Below are 22329 nucleotides of genomic sequence, written 5' to 3' on the forward strand. Positions count from 1 at the left end.
ATCTCATAATCATACAAATTTATTAAATTAAATATAAACCGCAAAACTTAATTACACACAAAAACATCTTAAAATTAATTTGAATCTTTTAATTTTTTGGGCCCTAGGCAATCATATCTTGAATATACCTAAAACCGTCTATAAATAAAATAATTTAAAATAGCAAATGATAAAAATTAGAATGACGGATAGGTATTTATGAAAAACAACACAAAAGGTAGTGAAAAAAAGAAGAAAACAAAAAAAAGTAATCCATGAAGAGATACCTTTACACCCAAAAAGAAAAAAAAATAAAAATAATTACAATAATCATGCATAGCAGCTGATCCAAATTCCAAAAGTGAAAATGACTTTAAAATGTCAACAAAAGGCAAAAGGATTACAACTTGTACTATGTACTAATTCTACTATTGCTTCTTGCATTGCTACCAATTTTCTACAGTTTGTATGCATGTGATTATTGTCACAATTTTCAAATAATTGCAAATTTACTATTTGACTTATTTGACTTTTTACACAATTTAATGTAGTATTATTATTTATATATTGAATATGTATGACTAAAAATTATAAAAAATGTTTAATATCATGTAAGTATGATATTAGACGATTCAAATAAGGTCTTACTTGACTATATTTTTCTTAACCGTTAGACGCAATATATAAAATAAGATTGAAAGATAAATAGTGTCAAAATTCATAATATAACAAGTATTTCAGAATGGAGAAATTACTACTCTATTTATTTGCATTATTTAGATAAAGGATTTTTATATCCGAATTCAAAATGATGTGAAACAGGTGGGACATATATAAATGTACCAAACTATTTACATTGTTTGGTTTCATTCCTTACTTAGCTTTCATTTGTTTCTCTTCAAACTCGTACCTCAATGAAGATCACTCCACATTTAATTTTAAATTTTCCTCTATTCTTCTTCTTATCTTCTTCTTGTTTTTGATACATCCAAATCCAATCATTTACTACAGTGGAATTTGTTGCCTGTAAATTTGGCCTTCATTTCTTCAGGTTTCTTTCCTCTGGTATGCTTTTCTACTTCCATTTTCATTCATGATAGATTATTATAATTGAATATTGTGAGACTTTTTAATTAACTATTAGTTTAAGCTTTTAGTTGAATTAGTTTTTTTTGACATGGTATTAGAATCAAACGTGATAAAGAGGTTACGGATTCAAATCTCATTCACTTTTATTATTTCAATTGAAATATTTAACGCTATATACAATTAAGAAGGCATGTATTCTATAAAAGTTTAATCATTAGCTTAAACTTCTTGTTAAATTGATTTCTTAATAAGTTGCCTTTAATAACAAATGATTCAATGGTATAATTATTTTTATATTTAACAAATAATGTGTATTTTCTTATATATATATATATAGAATATAGAAGGGTCAAGAGATATTTGTTATTAAACCCTTTATTTTTAACAAATAAACGGTTGTGTGTATATGACCCCTCAAATTCATATTTCGTAAATTCTGTCTTTTTATGAATTTGGATTGCAAAATCCTTCTCTATTTCTATCAAGTTGTAGCCAAAATCTTATGAGAAAGTCTTGTACTAGAAGATGTTATTTTGAGTTCGCTATTGTAAGTGATATGCCTACTCACTCATTTATTTTCAGTAGTAAATTTAAAAGGACATAAAATTATCCGACAACAAGATCTATTAATAGATTGTTGCCTGGATTTTTGATTTTTGTTTGTTTAGAGTTTGGACTTGTCCGATGACCTTACTTACACAACTTGCAGGTTTAAAATGAGTAATGCAAAAATGATATCATTGTACATTGCAATAAGTTGTATTGCTTTTGTTATTTCAAAAATGATAATATCAATTCTACTCTACAAGAATTGGAAAAGGAAGCATATGTCAGTTCAATACAGCTACTCAGGTTAGCAACTCAATTTGTTCTTCTAGATTCATCGGGTCGATTTCGGGTAAAGTTTTTAGGGTTGGTTTAAAATTGAGTCTTGTGTCCACATTGTACTTTTACATAATTGTAATCCATTTTTAAGTCGGATCAAATCGAATTTGCTTAAATCGGGTGAATATCAGGTCAACTGGTATGTTTTGAACATCACTAGTTATTCCTATATAAGCACTGCATCAACCATACGTGTATATAATATTTTCTAGGACTATAACTATCAACTTAAGCCAACATAACACATAAAATTACAAAGTTTAAATCTCATTCACCCTCATAATTTTAAACCAATCGTTATTTTAAAGTGAAAAATATTTAGCGTCATACAGATGAGAGGCCATGTACACTATATGTCTATATCCACACTTTTATATGCCAAATGACTCTTGTATAGAGGGGCATGATAAAGTATATAACATATTTTAAAGTTAGGCTACAACCATCAACTTAACCTTTTAGTTAAGTTTGTTTCTTTTTTGCGGATCAATCGTTACTCAAACCCATCATTATATTAAAGTAAAATATTTATCACCACAATGATGAAAAGACCATGTGTTGAATCCACACTTTTATTCCAAATGACTTTTGCATGACGTTGCATGATAGGGTATATAAGCATATAACGTATCCATAGCGTTAGGATACCACCATCAACTTAAACTTTTAATTGAGTCGATTCTTTCTTTTGGATTCTATCATGATTACTCAAACAGCTTAAAATATAGACGATATTTCAACCTTTTCAATTCACAAAGAGATTAGTGAATCATACCCGAATCTTCTACAAGATACTTGTTTTGCATGACAATTGAAATAATGCAGGTGGGAAAATGGTGATTTTTCGGCCTTCAACCACTAAATCACTAAAAGCCGATGCACTTTTGAAGAAGACACTCAAATTAAGTAACAAGGATATAATTGGGTCCGGAGGGCATGGAACTGTGTATAAACTATGCCTAAATGATGGAACATCATATGCAGTGAAGAGATTGAACAGGGGAAGTCAAGATCGAGATCGCGGTTTCGAGAGAGAATTAGAAGCCATGGGAGATATCAAGCACAAAAACATACTTACCCTCCATGGGTACTACACTTCCCCTCACTATAATCTTCTTATATATGAGCTTATGCCTAATGGAAGTCTAGATGCTTATCTTTATGGTATGTCCTTTACTCATCTGTTTTTGATAGAGTTTATTATTGTTAGAATATATAGCATATATAACATATTTTGAAGTCTTAAGTATCGGCTTAAGCTTTTGGTTAAGTTTATTTCTTAACATGGTATTAGGGCCATCGTGATAAGAGATCACAAGTTCAAATTTCAACTACCCCTCATTTAAAGTAAAATATTTAGTGTTGTATATGAGTATGAAGAAGATTTGTGTTGCATCCTCACTTCTAGTACAAAGGACTATCGTGTGAGGGGACGTGTTAAAGTATGTAACATATTCTAAGGCATCAAGCATCAGCTAATTATTGGTTGAGTTTGTTTCTTGACATGGTACCAGAGTCAGCATGATAAGATGTCATTTTGTGCAAATCTCAAACACTTCCATTTAAAATGAAATATTTAATGTTATGTATGAAAAGGATCTATGTAACATCCTCACTTTTAGTCCAAAAAGTTCTCGTGTGATGGAACTTGTTAGAGTATATAACATATCCTAAGACCTCAACTATCGACTTAAACAAGCTTTTAGTTGAGTTGGTAACATTTATAACATATTCACGACTTTCGAGAAATATTTGAATTATTGTGATGTATATGTAGGGAGAATGAAGAATAAGAAGCATCTAGATTGGTGTTCAAGATACAAAATAGCATTAGGAACAGCAAGAGGAATAGCCTACCTTCACCATGACTGCATACCACATATCATACACAGAGATATCAAATCAAGTAACATCTTACTTGATCATAATATTGAGGCTCGGCTATCTGACTTTGGGTTAGCTACTTTCATGGAACCTGATAATACTCATGTTTCCACTGTTGTTGCTGGCACTTTTGGTTACTTAGCTCCAGGTAATTTCACCTTTTGAATTCGTTATTCGCTCTGAAATAATGTGACAATGATATGAATTATGAACCGTCAAATTTCAAATATTGATGGGATATAGGAGTTATTATATTTTCATGTACATTGTTAGTATTTATATTTCTTTTTTAGTCTGAAATTATTGTTTTGAGTCTGCAATCAATCTTACTCTAATTAGTTTTTTTTGGTTTGATAGATTTTATGAAATGAGTTTGGATAACACCGTCACAAGTAGGAGAAGGATGTATATTCTTTATATTCTTCTTTTCTTCAATGTTGCATAATTCACATGTGTATAACAACTAGACACTTCAGTACATTTATATAAACTCTTCTTTGCCTATACTGATTGTATTCAATATTCGACTTTCTCCTCTGTATTAATAAAATTTGTTAATTTATTCTCTCTGCATGTAGACGAAGGTAATACGTTGTTAGTGAATCACATATTATCTATGTGTGTTCTTTGTTATTTTATGTTTGATTTAAGTTACTTGTCATGAATTAACTTCGTCTGTAAGTGCATGTCGCTTATTGTCGGTTTTAAGTCCGGATAAAGGGGAGGGTGAGCGATGGGTTAACGACAATCAGCTCAGTAAAAGTTAGTCACATCTCATGATCAAACTAAAAATCAATGAAACTAATAGTAGAGTATTAATTTTATAGTCAATCCCGATCTTTTAGAATTAAGGCTCTAAACGAAACATTTTCGTTTATTTCTGCAGAATACTTTGATACAGGGAAAGCTACTGCAAAAGGGGATGTTTATAGCTTCGGTGTTGTGTTATTAGAGCTTTTGACCGGAAAAAAGCCCATTGATGAAGCATTTGAGGGAACAAAACTCGTTACTTGGGTGAGTTCTCTAATTTCTGGCTTCATTCTTAGACTATAATATAGGAGTAAATATTATGTCAAAAATTTATAGTTTTGGATCATAAAATAATAAAATATATTATACTAAATGACTTATTAAATAATAAAATATATTGTATTTGAAGTTAAAACGAAGATGAAGTATTTACTATTAGGGGCAATTTGTTGAAAAACTAAACTAAAACAAACCAAATCTAAATATTAATTTTATTTGTATTTTTTGCTATTTTGATTTAGTTTGGAATGAAAAAAGTAGTTTGGTTTTTGGGTTTGTATTTATTTTTAGGAAACTAAATTAAAAGAAACTGTTAAATTAAGTTAGACTTATTGTGAATGTCAGCACATTAAAGAGGAGACACGAGGTGCAGATATTTCATAAGCTAAAGAGATATGTATTATCCCAAAACCATATGGTCATGGCCCATGGGAAGAAGGTCTCCAATAGCTTATAAAGTGTGCACACCATATTTAATTTGTCGATGTGGGATAAATCATCCCAGTAGAAACATACTTGATCCTAAAATTGTTTTATTTTTTTGTTTGGTTTGATTAAGTAAGATTTTGTTTTTCAACTTAAAAAAAAATAAATAATTAGTAATTAGATTTTAATCAACAAAAATCAATTACAGTTAGTAAAAATTTGTTATAGTCAATAAAAATCAAATTTAATCAGTAGAATTCAATTATATTTGTAACTCAAAATTAGTTATAATTAGTAAAATCAGTTTCAATCAGTAAAAATCAATTTTAATATTAAAATTTAGTTAAATTAGTAAAAATATGGTGAAATAAGGTCTAAAAATGGGTTTGAAAAATAAAAAACCAAAGTTACACAAGTTGCTTCCTCGAGTCAAACGATAATAACTTATTTGTTATCATTAACTAGATTAAAGTAACGACGTTAACTTGCTTAGATAAGAGTAACTTAATTTGTTTGAAATCTAATTTATGAAAATTATAAACAGGTAAAGGCAGTTGTCCAAGAAAAAAGAGAAGAGCATGTTTTGGACAGTAGGTTGGAGGGCAGCCCCATTAATGAAGTTAATTCAGTGTTTAACATCGCATTAATGTGCTTAGAAACACAGCTATTAAAGAGACCAACCATGGCTGAAGTTGTAAAATTGTTGGAGACTGCAAAATCAAACAAAACATTTTTAAATGTTTCATTAGATAATGTTGTCTAAAATATAGTTTATGTCCGTTTCAAATTACTGTAACTGTAACTGATTGTGACATTTTGTGTAGGAAAAATATTAATATAATAAAACGGAAGAAGTAGTAAAATATTCTATAAATTTCTTTTTTATACGTGGCTTTGGAAGTTGACTTTGACTTATAATTAGTCAAATTGTTGAAAAATATTTGTTAAAATAGCTTTTAAGTGAGTTGAAATAATCTTACATTTTTTTATACAAAACCAAAAGGTCATTGCCTATTTATAGTAGTTTTTTATTAGTTTTGTCTTTGTTAGCTTATTTTTTCTTTAATAAAATTTTATTGATCTTCAGATTTATGAAGTATATAACGCGAACATATAACGAATGTGAATGAGGTATATGGTAGGTATAGTATACCCAACATGGATATATCCAGTTGGCCATAATAAATAGGGATGAATTTAAATGCATACCCAGGTAGGCAAACGTAAATATAAAAATTTTACCACTCATAAATAGTGAATAGATGATAGATATAAAATTAAAAAAGGACATACCACATGCATCCATCCATTTTACCATCTCTAACCATCCTCAAAAGAGCTACGTTGCTACAATTCAAGGTAGATGCTCATATGAAATATTTTAGAATCAAAATTAAGTGGAGATTCTCAGAACTCATAAGAGCACCCAATGCTAAAGATTTTTTTTTTTTTTTTAAATTAAAGGTCTAAATTATCCAATAGTTCTACCGACACATATTATTTCTTAATTTTTAATACTCTATTTCTTTTTGTCTTTTGTATTATATAGGAATATATTTTTAAGAAGATGTTTCTACTGTCGTATCATATAGATATGTCTAAAAATCACGTTTTTTCAAAATAAAAATTATTATTATAATTGCTGAAAGAAACACGGATAATGATTTTTATGGGGTGAAATTTGTAGGCCCAATAAAGCATTTAATTAAAAAAAATAATTTTAAAAAGTGAAATTAGTGATATAGGGGACCCTTAAAAGATGTGGGGAATTTGGAATACTTATAAAGCAAAATTTGATGATTATAAAGATTAAGTGGTGTAATTGGCAATTGGAACATGAAACATGTTGCCTTCATCAAAAGATAAAATTGTTATAAGTTGATAAGTCCATGTATCAATTTGAAACATACATTTGCTTATATACTTTTTTGTGAGATTGGCCTAAACTTTCTTTATTCAACGCCATCCAACAACCACTCGTCCAAAGGGAGTATGAGTTTTCAAATTTTGGAATATTTGATTTTATGATGATGAAAATCATAATTTGATTTTGATCCAGATAAAGTGGATATTCGGAGTTTAATATCTGAATTATATTCCATTGATTGAACATTTAATTTGGAATTTTTAATTTTTGAAAATCAAACACTGAATATGTCTAATCAGATAATTCAGATCGAATTATTATGCACGCTTTTAATCCAAAGGGTTTGTCTCACCTTTTCATATGCTAAAATGAAACAAACTTTCTCACACGTAACACATCGAAGTTGACTTCTACATGCGTTTAATCTTGCCTTGGCTGAGAGGTGAATAGGACACTCGTACCATTCAATTTTCATCTGGTAATGGCTAAGGCCGCATAAGGCGTTGTTAAACATCGTAGTGTTTTTAGGTTTGCGACTCCATGAAGACTATTACAGGAAACCGCTCTAAAGTTTTAAAGCAAGGTGATTTTGTCGTTCAATTCATTTTGTCTTATTTCATGAAATCAAAATACTTTATGTTATTTATACATGTTAGTTCTCTTTTAATGTTCTCTAGATGATTTAAAAGTAAATTTTAATTATAGAGTCATTGATTAGACCATCTCATTTTATCAACAAATATGTATTGAACATGTGGTTAGAGGAGCAATAAGCTATTTCAATCAACTAATCAAACCAAATACTAACATCAATACATTGGTTTGATCATCCAAATATCTAATTATGTCATGATAAACTAAAATTATCCAATAAACTAATTTACTAAAACATAATAAAATTTAGAAAATGAGTATGAACAACCTAAACAAGAAAGAAAAAAGGTAATCCACATACAAACTCAGAGTAAATTCACTACTAAAATCAATTGATAGTATTAGATTTTACTCTTCAAATTTAAGTAGTATATCCTATACTCTTTATCCGATATAAGACTATTCACTTATGTATAATAACGAGCGCTTTAACAAAACGCAAATAATCAAAAGTAAAAAGCTACTCCCTTGGTTGTTTAAAGAAATTCATTTGTCATTTTAGGTGTTTCATTTGTTGTTCCCATAAATAATCTTTTTATTTGTATCACAAATTTTGGACAAAAATAACTTTATTCATCCTCATTTTAATATTTTAACAATGCTTATAGTTCCCACATATCTTCAATTATTTTCATATTAACATTTTTTATATTTTTTAGTCTCCACACGTTTTCTACTAACTTTATAAATATATTTTTTATCAGTTGTGGTCTGGTGCTCCTCATATTTTTTTCACTAACTTTCTTATAATATTTTTTTAAAATGTTAATAGTCCCTATATTTACTCCATTAAATTTATTATTAAATAATTTAATATATATATTAAATAAAAAATTCTATTTTTCTTAATTCTAGAATCCTTATAAGAACTCCAATAGAAAAAAAAAAAATTACTTATATCCAAAACAAGAGAATAAAAAAGGACCACGAGCACCGAAAATGCTAGTATGGTGAAGTGCCGTACTCAAGTAACCCCTTACACGCCAACCAAGCCGAACCAAACCTACCCACCCACCTCTGAATCCTCAGCCGACATTATTTCACGCTACAATTTTCACTTTTTATTAATGAATTTCTTTTACTTTACTATGATTTATACAAAAATTCTTGTGAAAAAAAATCTTTTTTAGAGATTATTGTAAATTTAATCAGCTTATTATTTTTTAATTTAATTAAGCTTTAATAGGTTAAGCTGGAAAAATTTCTCTCAAAAGATGACTGTTCTTTTATGCTATGTTTAAATACATTGATTTCATTGAAAATTTAAAATGTATAGTATTAGAAAAATTCAAATTTAAATTTAAGTCAACCCTACAAATATTTCAAAAAAAAAAGCTAAAAATCTAAAAATAACTTTCCAAACTTTATCGTTGTCACATTGTTTATATATCATATTATTATAAAAATCTATAATCTCAAATGAATTATGTTTCTAAATACAACCTTAGCATAAATATTACTATTACTTTTTTAACTTTCATCCATAATTTATAAATTTTTTTAGAAATAATATTCAGACCATTCAAATGATACAAAATTAAATAAAGGGTCCAAAATGAATATTTATATTTATATTTAATAAAATAAAAAATTATTGTTTTTTCTCTTTTCTACAGTCATCAAATTCTCTCTCTTCTTGCATTCAAATCTCTGACCTCTCATCTCATCCCCTGCCTTGTCTCCTCTTCTTCCAGATTCCTTCTCTCACCTCTGCTCGTTACCCCCATTTTCTTTTTGTTCTTTTCTGGGTTTCTTCCATTTCCAGGAGACAACAAAGGGTTCAAATTTGGCTCATTTTTGCTGTTGTTGTCGTAGGAAAGATCTGTAGTTAAAGAAGAAGAGAAGGGTAGTTCTATTGTTGTACTTTCATGGGTCTCTTCCATTTCTGTTCATTGTTTAAGAATTAAAAAGGGGTTCAAATTTTGGTTAATTTGAAGTTTTTGTAAGAGAGATCTGTTTTTGTTGTTTTGGGGAAGAGGAAGAAGAAGAAGAGGGGGGTTTCCAAAGTATATGAGAAAGCTTCTTAAGGGGAGTATTAGCTCTGAAGTTTTTCAAAGGGATTCGCCGAAGTTCTTGTTGGGGAAATGCGGCTGATTTTCTGTTCTTCTTGAAAGATATATACCCAACAAAATACCCATTTATTTACCCCTTGTTTACCCTTCAATTTTGTTGGGGGATTTGTAGAAAATTTACGATAATTTTAGGGTTCTTCTCTACTTCGTGATCTTTAATTCATACTTGAAATCACAACAAGATGCAGCAAGATCAGCGCAAGAAGGTTCTTTTTTCAACCCATTTCTCCTTTTTTGCTAGATCTCTTGAATTTTGAGTGTTTATGAAGCAATTACAGATCTGAAGTTTTCTTTATTTTGAGTTTTTAGGTGGTGGGATTTAATTGAGCATTTTGCATTAGTAAAGGGATTCAATTTTCTTTCTATTCCGTGGATTCTTTAGTTATATAGAAATTGATGTTTGTTATTCAAGTAATTTATGACATTGTTCAAATTTGATTTGGGGTTTTTGGCGATCATGCATTAAGCTCAATTTTGATTTTCTCTTAAGAGCTTATAGAATTGTAAAACCATTGTCCTAAAGGCTTAGAACCAATTGGTTGTGTGAAAGATTAAAAGGGATAATAAATTTGTGGATGAAATGCCAAATTGAAAAGTTCGCAAAGTGAGACAAACTCAAATAGAAATGGGTGCAAAATCATGGGGTGGGGTGAGGAATTATATTTTATGAAGATTGAAATAGTATTCAATTTCTTAATTTTTACTAATTTGTGTGATGAAGGCTTTTTATGCATTTTTTTGTCGGGGAGATGATGATGTATGTTATATTGGTGGTGGGTATATAATTCTCGGTGGAGTGATGATCATAGGGCTTGTTTGGCAAGAATTCGGTGGCACAAAGTCAATACAATTTTATAAGATAAATGGCACGTATCAGCTTATCTTGTTGTTAATAAGTTATGACATTTTGGTTTCATCCTTTGACCTTGGTAGCCAACATACAATTTCTTGTGTTTGTTTCTTCTTTTGGGAAATATAGTTTTTGTAGTTTGTCATCAAGAAACTTGGAATTTTTGATACTTTATTATGACTGTTTCCTTTTAGTTTTTGGTGCCTTGGTGAATTGGGGTTCTTATTTGTTAAGTTAGGTGTTATTGTGGATAAGAGTGAGGATTCCATTTTCTCATTTGTGCCATTTACCATGTGTTCTATCTTTAAGTTAACATGTGTACCCATTGTCACATAATTCGCTAATCTCCCTACGAATCGCGAATTGAAAAAAGCGAACTATGGTATGTATTTTTGGGCAAATTTGAGCGAATTGCGAATTCATAAAGCAAATTATCTGGCGAATTATGTTACACTGTGTGTACCTTAAAATGGCTCAAAATGGTCCAGCGTAGTCCATATTTATGATGAAAATGCTTGGTATAATATTACCTCAAAAGCATTTGCATAGAGTTATTCAAACTTATATGGACTGGTATCTTAAATCGACTTTAACTTGCGGTAAATTTTTGGAAACTTATCTCAATTTCTTCTGAACACGACGTGACTTAGCTAAGGTGAAAAGAACATAGCTTCTATACTTTTGTGCTTATTTTTGTTGTTGTTCAGTAGACTATTTTTCGAGGGAGGGGTTTCGATTAGTAGTCGTATTCCAATCTGTTCCTGCATTTCATTTTTGCTGCTTGTTAATATGATCTCTGAAATTGGAAAAAAAAAATTGGGTTTATAAGAAAATGGCTGTTTGATATTGTACAATGATGCTTCAACTTAACGCCTAAACTACTTTGATAGGTTCCGTCTCCCGCATTGTGTGTGGGAGAGTTTACTTGTCTAACATCCTGTGTTTTCTTCCCTAATATGACTGGGTTTTTTTCTCCTCTTTTTTGCTTCGCAGGGTGTAAAAGACACAGAATTTTTCACCGATTATGGTGATGCAAATAGATACAAAATTCTTGAAGTTATTGGGAAAGGAAGTTATGGAGTTGTTTGTGCTGCAGTTGATACACATACAGGGGAAAAAGTTGCCATTAAGAAAATAAATGATATTTTTGAGCACATTTCTGATGCCATCCGAATTCTCCGAGAAGTAAAACTGCTGAGGCTGTTGCGCCATCCAGATATAGTTGAGATCAAACGCATTATGTTGCCTCCATCGAAGAGAGACTTCAGAGATATTTATGTTGTCTTTGAGCTTATGGAGTCTGATCTTCATCAAGTCATTAAAGCTAATGATGACTTGACTTGCGAGCACCATCAATTTTTTCTTTATCAGATGCTGCGTGCCCTTAAATATATGCATACAGGTACTTTTTAGTCTCGTTTTTATGAAATGCATCTTCTATGTAGATGTGAGTCTTTTTGTTGTTAATATGACTATTTTTACGTGCATCGTGTTTTTCTCCTTTTACGAAACCCATTTCATCATTGATATCATTGTTGCAGCTAATGTCTATCATCGAGATCTTAAGCCCAAGAATATTTTGGCTAATGCCAATTGCAAACTTAAAATTTGTGACTTTGGCCTAGCTAGAGTAGCTTTCAACGACACTCCGACTACAGTATTTTGGACGGTACATTTATAAAAAATACTCTATACTTTTCTCTTTAAATCTTATATTTGATGTAGTACATTTGTTGCGTTTTTAATCAATATGATTTACAGGATTATGTTGCTACTAGATGGTATAGGGCTCCAGAACTTTGTGGATCATTTTTTTCTAAGGTATGCATCTTTATCTTTAATTCTAGTATGTGTATTCTTTCTCAACAATTTTTGTACATTCCTCTTTTCTTTAGTGTCATGCCTATACAAATGGAACCCGTATTATTTATTTTTTACTACTTGATAATCTATTTGTATTCTTAGAATCAGATTTTTGTGATTGCTCAATCCTACATAACAAATAGTATTTTGGTTTTTTTTTTGGTATCTTAAACTTTATAGCTATTGTAATACGTAGATTAAATAATTCTTGTTCAGGAGGATATTGAACTCTCCTGGAAGTACATGTCTTGTCCGTCAGGTAATAGTGTCCAGTCTTATGAGTTATGACCATTTCACTAGAACAGTTTGATTGAAGTGACTTGCATTTATTATGATGATTTTCCTGAGTCTCGTCTTTGGCAAGTGCAGTACACCCCAGCCATCGATATTTGGAGCATTGGATGCATTTTTGCTGAGGTGCTGATGGGTAAACCGTTGTTTCCCGGTAAAAGTGTTGTTCATCAGCTAGATTTAATCACTGATCTTCTGGGTACACCCTCGACTGATGTAATCTCTGGGGTATGGTTTTCTGTTGCTCGATTATAATAGAATCATTCCATTATGTTTTTCCTATTCTTCTTAGTAGACGTGTTATAACTATTTTGTTGTGAATTCAGGTACGCAATGACAAGGCACGCAAATACTTGACAGATATGCGGAAAAAGCAGCCTGTTCCATTTTCTCACAAATTTCCAAATGCTGATCCCTTAGCTTTGCGGTTGCTACAGAGATTGTTGTCGTTTGATCCAAAGGATAGACCAACTGCTGAACAGGTTGGTGCAGTCTCTTCTCCATTTTTTCTTTTCCCAGGAAATGTTACTTTTTTAATGTGTGAGTGAATTCCCACCTTATATAGTCATACACTCATACTCCCTTTGTTTTCATTTGTTCTTCCGGTTTACTTTTTTGCGGATCCCAATGCAAACTTAAAAACTAATTAATTTTAATGGTGAGTTTTTTAAAATTATATAAAGTTGATATTTAGAATGTATATGTTGAGATGAAACTATCAAGATCCCACGTGAATATGGTTTTTCACATAAATGAATGAGAAATCATGGTCAAATTTTGACACTAAAATTCGTAAATTTTATTGGAGAAAAACATATGACAATAGGGTGTTTTATAAGGAAATGTGGGAATTTGATGATAAATGAAGATTTGGATTGAACTGTGTGGATTATATTTAAAGAGAGTTGGAAACTTGAAATATATGGATTGGATTTTGAAAAAGTAGTAGGGTCTATTTCCAAATAAGGAAGTAATGCAAAATAAGTGGGACATGACATCCCAAAATAGAAAAAAAGGCAAATTGAGTTAGATAAAGGGAGTATATCAAAAAAAAAAAGTGCAAGTATGATGATTTTGTTTCTGTCGGTACATATGGTAGTTGTCACCTGAACTAACGTTTAGTGTGATATAATATTTCTGTTCTGTATTTAAATTATCTTTTCTATCAGGCACTAGCTGATCCGTACTTTAAAGGCTTGTCTAGAGTAGAGAGAGAACCTGCATGCCTACCGATTTCAAAACTAGAGTTTGAGTTTGAGAGGCGAAGGGTGACTAAGGAGGATGTTAGGGAATTGATATATCGAGAAATCCTTGAATATCATCCTCAGTTGCTCAAAGACTACTTGAACGGAAATGAAGGTTCTAATTATATTTATCCCAGGTAATACGAATGACTTGCTTGCTTTTGCTTGTTCATCTTTGGCATCATATTTTATGATTAGTTACTAATGAACTTGTTCCGTAATCAGTGCTATCGGTCAATTTAAGAAGCAGTTTGCACATCTGGAGGAAAATTGTGGTCGGAGTGGACCGGTCATCCCTCTCGAGAGGAAACACATCTCCCTTCCAAGGTGTGAATACGATCCTTTCTTCCCTCCAGTGATTATGATTTATGATGTAGACTTTTTGTGGGTTTCCTTACCTCATCATCTGTTTAGGTCGACGGTACACTCTAGTACCATACCTCCCAAGCCACAGCCGATGGCACCTTCGTACAGAGACCATCAAATTAAAGAAGAGACGAGAGCATCTGAAAGTTACGGAAGTTTATCCAGCTCTTCAAGACAGCAATCAAGAGTTCCATCAGGTATTTTTTTTAACTCACAAGTGATGTTGATAGATCCTCTTTTTGAATATAATTTGTTAGTTGCATTGTTCGTTGAACCGAGACAAAAAACATTTTTTAACTATTGCATAGTCGTGTACATATGTTCCCGCCATCTCTTGTTTGGACGGGATATCTTTATCAGGCACATCTGACATCAGTTAAAAACAATAGCAACCTGTTACCCGCATGCATTAATGGATTACAGGGTCAGATCTATGCTACATTACTTTGTCAGATTTGAGCTAGTCCCTTACAGTTGTTTCTTGGATTCGTCTCTTGTTTACAGCAGCAAGGCCAGGGAGAGTTGTAGGACCTGTTGTAGCATACGAGGCTGGTAGAAGCATGAAGGAAGGATACGATGCTGCTAGGACTAATGTGCTAAACGCAGCGTTAGCACAACAGACGGCCACACCGTCACCACAATACTACTACCGACCAAACATGACTCCGTCTCAATCCAAGCCTGTTGCTGAAAATGTCGCATGGACCAAACAGCAGCAGCTGCCTGTACAGACAACACATGGAATTGCTATTGACATCAAAACTAACCCGTATCAACAATCTCAGACAAAACCCGAACAATATAACAGTAGCAGAATCGCGCTTGATGCTAAGCTTATGCAAGCTCAAACCCAGTTTGGTGCTTCTGCTGTTGCAATGGCGGCTCACAGAAATGTCGGCACCGTTCAATATGGAATGTCATAAATAATTCTAACTCTCTTGCCTTAGGGTTAAAAGGTACCGGGCTTGTGTTTGGGCTCAAGCTCAGCCTTGGAGTGGTTATTCTATATTAGGTTGAGGTTGTATGTCCTCCCTTGTCATGGATTGCTAATTATTACTGCCCGTTCCGTCGGAGAATATGTAGTATGTTAACATCATTTGTATTGTACCTTGTTAGTATATTGCTAGATCATCCTCAGCTAATATTTCACCGTTTGAGTATAGACGATTAGAAAATGTAAATAAAAAAATTTAATCTAATTAGTTGCGTTTTATAATTCTCTTTTTGCTCTTTAAAAAGGTTTTCATTTGTTATTATAGGGTGTTTTAATTGGTGTTCTCAATAAGACTTTCTATTTAGATCATAAGTTTTAAACAAAAATACCTTTTTTATTTTCATTTTAATTTTAATATTTTAATAATGCTTACGATTTTACATATATTTCATTAACTTTATTTTAATATTTGTATATTTATATCCATTATGGTTCTTACATACTTCTCACCAATTTTTTAAAAATATTTTTTCATTAGTTATAGTTTTATATATTTTCTACTAATTTTTAAATATATTTTTAATGTTTATGATTCTCACTTTTTTTCCTTTAATTTATCGTTCAATAAAATATTATTTTCACTATCTAAAAGATTTTATTTTTCTTAATTTTCGTAAACTTTCCTTGTGTGAACTTTATTAGGGAATGAAAGGAGTATATTTTTAGAATGATACTAGTTGTTAGCTTAAAAATTATTAAAGTTTCTCCATTATTTTGCAAATTCTTTAGAGCAGATGGAGTGTAGCCTTCAATAATTTACAACTCTACAAAGCAACTTCAAATGCATGAATAGTGAATGCTTTTATATTTTACTTAGATTATAGGTTAGGTTGAGAGAGAAAATATTAGATAAGATTCGATTTTAGAAACTTGCTTGAAAAGGCGGTACTAACTCCAACTAAAATTAACGCACTTCTCTAGCATATTTTTACTTATTTTATTTCAACGTTAGATTAGAAAAATCAAGTATAACCTCAATTAAATTTAGAAAAAAAGTTAAGTACTTGAATACAAGGACCAGCATTATGTAACTGTATCTTGCTTGCGCATCTTACATCCTCATTCCCGGTTCTCCTTAGGTGACGGTGTAGACCATCTCCAGATTCCGGCCAAAGCACTGCCGATAATTGAGTGACAAACACTAGAAACGGCACAAGGAACCACAGTCAATGGATTCCCGAAATGCTGATTTGCAAGCACTAGTCCAAGAACTGAGTTCTGAAACAAAACACTCTCATTAGTTCTTTACTCGCAGTACTTATCAACCCAGGCTCCTAAATGAAGATATAACTCGTACACATCCCACTCTCCATTCTCCCATGGATTAAAAGCTCAACGTTAAAGCACTTATTTGAAAGTAATACGTGAGATTTCTAAAAAACTATAAAGAGCCAAACAATGAAATAGAAAATCAGCAAATTAAGCAAGCAATCATTGAAAAATTGGCTTCTATTGACCAAATGACTTTTGCCAAGGTTAGCCCGAATTCAAGGGAAGCTCTTGAAAATAAGGCACTCCTTTGTTCCGCGAGATTGCTACAATTGACTTTTTATGTTGTGGGAGCTTGAAGGGTCAGTTGTAGCAATCTCGGACACAGAGAGTACAGGCTTAGTCGCCTAACAATATTCACAATGGCTGCTTTTGTTGATGTTCTACGTACGACGTCTGGAGTTTTTAAATTCAGAAAGAGCAACTTGATTGCAATATAACCCTTCCAAGTTGTTCAAGAGCCAAATACGATTATGGAGTTTACAGTCACTTACACTATGTTTGGATGGAAAGAAATGAAGGGAAAGGAGGGGACGGATTTGGAGGATTGAAGGTCCCTTGTGAGGATAACAAAATGAGAGGGAGGGGATTTGGAAGGGGGGATTTGGAGGGACTGAATGGATAATTTTTGCTAAGGTATCAATCTTTCTGAAGTTGGAAAAATTTAAAGGAAGACTCTTATCTGCCTTCCTTTTCCTTCCCTTTCCTCCTAAATAAACAAGAATTACTTCCCTTCTATTTCTTTACCTTTCCTTTCCCTCCCCTCCCTCCCCTTCATTTCCTTTTTTTCCCTCTAAAATTATTATCCAAACATAATGTTAAAGTTATTAGATTACATAAAGTTCCCTTAATTTTCCTGTATGCTAGCTAGGATCATGCACGTGTTTGTGCCTTTCTCATTTATATTGTAAACATCCCGATTTTTTTTTTGTTTTAGACAAAGGGCCAATTTTGAATTGTTGACTATGTTAGGTCTATAATCAATGAGCATTCCAGTATAATTTCATACCTGCATGCCGACCTCTATTGATATGGTCCTAGCAGAAGATACATCAACTCTAAGCAACCTTGCCAGCACATAACCAAAGAAAAATCCCGATGCATGAAGTAGACAACAGGCTAGCACTACTTGACGACCAGACATCAAGATTGCAGAAGAACTCTGAGCAATAGCATTTCCACATAGAACAGCCACAGTTCCTACAGCAATCGGGGGCATCAAAGGTGACACAAATCTAACCAGGCCCTGGAAATACTGATTCAGAAACGCTCCAGCTAGGACAGGAAGCAACACAACCTGCAAAGTGCAAACCTAATGCAGTTACAGTTTCTGCAGACGCTAGAGTACTAAATAGTAAGCATTGAGCTGAAGGATTCGAGCACTAACCTGGAGCGTTGACATCAGAAGTCCAGTAGCATCGACTGCAATATATTTCCCAGCAAGTTTAGCGGTGAGGTATGGAGTCATTACCTGTTATATAAAGCCTTAGAGAAAACTGACAAGATAGAAACTTCCGTTGACTATAAAGATCTGGCTTCAAAATAAGTAGCAAGGGAATACACCTAGCTTAAGACCAAACACATAACAGATCATACCAGTATTATGTTGCTATGATTGACTTTGTTAGCTATTATAGACATTATCCCTATAAAATTTGTCTTAATGGGCTAAGAAAATGGGAAACACGTCTGCAAATACTATAACGAAATCGTTTGAGGAGCAACCAATTACTCTAAATTGTTTCTCACCGTGAAACAGCCAATATGGGCTGGCCTCATTTTTAATTTCTTAAAATTTAATGAAAAACAATGTTTTTATTTAGTTAACTGCTATGTAAGTTTAATTTTGGGCTGTTTGCACGGTGAGATGGTCTCATACAAGACTTGCTGAATTTTTTGAGGTTATATGAAAACTAACATGTACACGGTTCTTACAAATACCATTACTAAGCCACCTAGGCTATGCGCAAGAAGATGCATAATTCAAGCTGTGGAGGTGAGTGACAGAATAAGATTGATAACACTAGTATGTAGTCTATTAAAGTACTATGAGATGACCCTATGGCCTTAAGATAAGAAGAGCTACAATAAAGTACAACAGGCAACAGCAATTGAATTACAAACCACTGCTGAAAATGTGCTTGCTGCTGTCATTAGTACTGAAAGAGCAACATTTCCACTGCAGGAACAAAAAGAAACGAACATAACCGATTCAACTCCAAGGAATACAAGTAAAAATGAAAATGTCTTGGAGCATATCCTACCGTGCAATATATGTAACAATATTACTTGCTGTTCCTGCAATTTTGAGTTCAAACATGTGAAGAGGAAAGCAATAGGAACTAAAAGAATACTTAAACAACCAGATGAAATCAATTACCACCGGGACAACATCCAACCAATATTAGGCCTGCTGCAAAATGGGATGGCAACCCTAAAAGCTTGCTGATAAAGAAGCCGGACAATGGCATTACCTGTTGAAAAAATACAAACAGTTCAAAACGCCAAGTAGACAAGTAGAGCCATCTTATGAGGGTTCCCTGATATTTGTTGACTATGCCTTTTCATCCCTAATAAGCTTACAAACAACGTTTCATTATCTCAATGCCGCTAAAGTTGAACGCTCCATTCCCCACTAAGCGTCAAAGGCTAAGAATTGGAAAAACGATGATTCCAGCGAAAATCATAAATCCAACCACAAAGAATGAGTAAGCTATACAAAGTCATCAGCGACATCACAGCATAGTCTAATTATTGATATTATATGATTGAAAATCCATAACCCTGAAACTCCCAAGAACAGACACTCTTCCAACTATGACTAGAAAAACCAAGCCATCCCACTCAAGCAGAACAATAATATGATTCAATCTCATTGGCTGAGCTGCTTAAAAGCTCTTAATAATGTCATTTTTGTTGGTTTTTATTAGGATTATTGGTGACTTATGTTCACCAAGTAACCAAAACATGATTAAGAAAACTAATGATTTTAATTAGTGTAGTTAGAAGAGGCACAAGAACAATTCTTGTGATTGGTTGTGTGGGAATCAATAGTACATGGTACTATTGATAGTGTAATGTTGACATGTGAAGCTTTAGAGTGCAAGAAATCAGTATCGGACTAAGGTAATGGTCATTTGAGACCGTGGGGATACATGGAAAAGGAAAGACAGGAAACAGAAGCAACCAGCAAGCTGCAGCTAGCAGCCTCTGCTGTCCTTTGTGTGCATCTGCTGTTTGGTGTCTTATGTACACAGCTGCTGCCCCCTTTTCTACCTTATGTTCCTCTATAAATACTCTTGTATACTAGGCTATTATTGGCACCAAAAGTCTCATCTAACAGCACTCCTTCTTGCTCATGTAATACTCCCTAATTAGCTCCTCTCTTACACTAATCCTCCATTGTAATTCCTTCAAGTTTGTAATCTCCTTTAAACACATTAATATTAATCCTAGGCTAGATGGTGGATGTAGCCCAAGATTGGTGAACCACCTTAAATTTTTGTCTTGATTATTACTATGTTATTGTCATTCATTACTCATACTTGCATATTTGGTTCCTACATATTGACACAACACAAACCTTCACTTAAACCTTATTTTGTGATCCTTGAGTGAGGTTATTGCCTCTCCTTTCAGTTTTGTTTTGGTTGCTCTTAAGAAGATCCATTCTTCCTTTATTTTAGAAGGGTTCAAATTTTTATGTTCAAGACCACAGTGTGAAAACCAGGCCGCATCTCATCCGCCGCATTGCAAGGGTTAAGAAAAAGATAATTCCCGCGTTGTAGAGGTGCAAAATAATCATGTTCTGGGTCAAATCAAGGGATATCTTATGGGCCAAAATTGAAAAATTATACTACTGTAGCATTTGCAATGCAATTAATACTAATATCTTGAAAGTTTCAACAAACTCTACAGAAAAAGAAGCAAACTGATAATCTCATTCACCATTATCATAAACACAAGGGTCACTAGCTCAGCATTAAACCAAAAGATTTAAAATATAAGCAAATGGAAAGTTGGGCAAGAAACAGACCGAGTACTGAAGAACAAAACCAGCAATGACTTCTTTAGGCATAGAAAAAGCCCCACTCAGATCGTCCAAAGTAAGTGTCATGCCCATACCCAACATAATAACTGTCAGCCCCCAAATTGACACCTGGGGTCTGACCCAATTGAAAGAATTCGGCTTCCAAAGTCCAATCAAGCATCCCAATGCAACCCATAAAGGAAATGCAGTTGAAATCACTTCGCCCAAAACTTCTACAAACCCCCTGATCACCGATTTGTTCTCTGCACTCAAACTGTTTGATGAATTGCTGCAAAGAATATGGGTACAATTTTTTGTCTCATTCTTTTGTTTATTGCTAAGAAAACGTTTTTGGGTAGTATTCAATGACACGGGGCTTCTCAATTGAGTCGAAAACCCATCGTATTCGCACCTTAATTGTAAGATTGTATTGGGACGGGAGAGAAAATGGCTGGTCTTGATTGTATTAGGGATTGACAGAAAATCTTTGGTGATTCTAGGAAAAAGCTTTATATTTGGAGTTCTATGAGGAGAAGAGAGTGAAGATTGCATCATTTTTTCAATTGCTGATGACTGATGGGAATTGGGATGATCTTTGTAAAGGCGCCAAAATGTGTGATTTGAAAAATGATGTTGATATTGATTCTTTAGAGATCAGAACTTGAGATAGAAAGATTGGATATGCCTGAAATTTGGGGTAAAATGGAGTGCATTACAAATGGGGTGTTTGAATCAGAAAGATGCTAATGAAAAAGACGAGATGATTAAGAACTGGGAGTTCTAACTTGAAATACGGACAAATCAACTTTCCGAGAATGTTGATCGCATCACATCATAATTTATGCTCACTATGTGTTACTATCAATTGTTATTTTAATTTGTCCCAATTATTTTAGATCATTTTTATTTTTGGACAATTGCTCACCATTTTCTAATCTCATTCGTACATTTTAATTATATTTATTTTTATTCACACAATTTATTTTCTCTCTTTATTTATTATCAATATCTACTTTTTTTTCTCTTAGAAATCCAACATTTTCTCTTTGCTTTAAATTCCATCTGGACAGAGAGAGTATATTATAAGTTCCATTAAGTGGTTTACATTTTTCATTACTTGTTATATTACTAGTTTTGGCAAAAAATAACTATGAATATCTCTTTTGTCCTTACTTTTTTCTTACTTAATATGTCATTAACTTTTACACATCTTCATAATAGTCTTTTTAATGCAAGAATGCTTAGTTCTTAATTCTTGTCCTAAGCTCTTGTATAGCGAGTAAAACGAAGTAAGTAGTCACATGTTTGTACTTCATAGTTTGTAACTATTAACTACGAACCATTCATCATCATCATCAACATACCTAATATCCCACTTAAAAGCAAAGTTATGATCCATTGGCTTCATAAATGAATTGATCAATTACATGATTGTTCTATCCATATATCTTCATGTAATTTTCAATTTTATTGACCTTTATTACCTTTTACCACTCTGTCAATAGTTACACAAATCCAAACCATTTTAAACCATTTT

General features: G+C 32.5%; 3 protein-coding genes across 4 annotated transcripts; 2 read left to right on the top strand and 1 right to left on the bottom strand.

Annotated features, from left to right (window-relative positions):
- Positions 1–797: 797 nt before the first annotated feature.
- On the top strand, positions 798–6166 carry LOC130818233 (receptor-like serine/threonine-protein kinase At1g78530). Its single transcript, XM_057684325.1, has 6 exons — positions 798–1044; positions 1778–1920; positions 2779–3117; positions 3731–3985; positions 4724–4851; positions 5837–6166. The coding sequence occupies exons 2-6, from the start codon at positions 1785–1787 to the stop codon at positions 6053–6055; spliced, it is 1077 nt and encodes a 358-aa protein (XP_057540308.1). The 5' UTR covers positions 798–1044; positions 1778–1784; the 3' UTR covers positions 6056–6166.
- A 3251-nt stretch (positions 6167–9417) lies between these two features.
- LOC130818234 (mitogen-activated protein kinase 19-like) lies at positions 9418–15715 on the top strand. 2 transcript variants are annotated; one of them, XM_057684327.1, is made up of 10 exons: positions 9418–10091; positions 11729–12137; positions 12277–12404; positions 12497–12556; positions 12968–13117; positions 13216–13371; positions 14059–14270; positions 14359–14460; positions 14548–14696; positions 15007–15715. In XM_057684327.1, exons 1-10 carry the CDS (start codon positions 10068–10070, stop codon positions 15420–15422), a joined length of 1806 nt encoding a protein of 601 aa, XP_057540310.1. In that variant the 5' UTR covers positions 9418–10067; the 3' UTR covers positions 15423–15715. The 2 variants fall into 2 exon arrangements, with proteins under 2 accessions (XP_057540310.1, XP_057540309.1); XM_057684326.1 differs by having other exon boundaries at positions 9419–10091; positions 15004–15715.
- Positions 15716–16203: 488 nt separating this feature from the next.
- Positions 16204–22180, bottom strand: LOC130818236 (probable sodium/metabolite cotransporter BASS1, chloroplastic). The gene is made up of 7 exons (XM_057684329.1): positions 20799–22180; positions 19143–19236; positions 19027–19060; positions 18887–18941; positions 18150–18233; positions 17772–18059; positions 16204–16711 (listed from the first exon to the last, which is right to left on the bottom strand). Exons 1-7 carry the CDS (start codon positions 21345–21347, stop codon positions 16553–16555), a joined length of 1263 nt encoding a protein of 420 aa, XP_057540312.1. The 5' UTR covers positions 21348–22180; the 3' UTR covers positions 16204–16552.
- Between the last annotated feature and the right edge of the window lie 149 nt (positions 22181–22329).

This window comes from Amaranthus tricolor, chromosome 7 (genome assembly GCF_026212465.1).
Source record: "Amaranthus tricolor cultivar Red isolate AtriRed21 chromosome 7, ASM2621246v1, whole genome shotgun sequence".
Lineage (NCBI taxonomy): Eukaryota > Viridiplantae > Streptophyta > Magnoliopsida > Caryophyllales > Amaranthaceae > Amaranthus > Amaranthus tricolor.

What these genes read in the sequence shown, in the direction of transcription:
- LOC130818233 (XM_057684325.1), top strand. Translation starts at nt 1,785, where the DNA reads ATGAGTAATGCAAAAATGATATCATTGTACATTGCAATAAGTTGTATT. An exon ending in AGTTCAATACAGCTACTCAG is followed by an intron (nt 1,921 to 2,778) that starts GTTAGCAACTCA and finishes GAAATAATGCAG; the next exon opens with GTGGGAAAATGGTGATTTTT. An exon ending in TCTAGATGCTTATCTTTATG is followed by an intron (nt 3,118 to 3,730) that starts GTATGTCCTTTA and finishes ATGTATATGTAG; the next exon opens with GGAGAATGAAGAATAAGAAG.
- LOC130818234 (XM_057684326.1), top strand. Translation starts at nt 10,068, where the DNA reads ATGCAGCAAGATCAGCGCAAGAAG. An exon ending in CCTTAAATATATGCATACAG is followed by an intron (nt 12,138 to 12,276) that starts GTACTTTTTAGT and finishes TCATTGTTGCAG; the next exon opens with CTAATGTCTATCATCGAGAT. An exon ending in ATAGACCAACTGCTGAACAG is followed by an intron (nt 13,372 to 14,058) that starts GTTGGTGCAGTC and finishes CTTTTCTATCAG; the next exon opens with GCACTAGCTGATCCGTACTT.
- LOC130818236 (XM_057684329.1), bottom strand. Translation starts at nt 21,347, where the DNA reads ATGATGCAATCTTCACTCTCTTCTCCTCATAGAACTCCAAATATAAAG. An exon ending in GTTTTGTTCTTCAGTACTCG is followed by an intron (nt 19,237 to 20,798) that starts GTCTGTTTCTTG and finishes TTTTTTCAACAG; the next exon opens with GTAATGCCATTGTCCGGCTT. An exon ending in ATTGTTACATATATTGCACG is followed by an intron (nt 18,942 to 19,026) that starts GTAGGATATGCT and finishes TTGTTCCTGCAG; the next exon opens with TGGAAATGTTGCTCTTTCAG.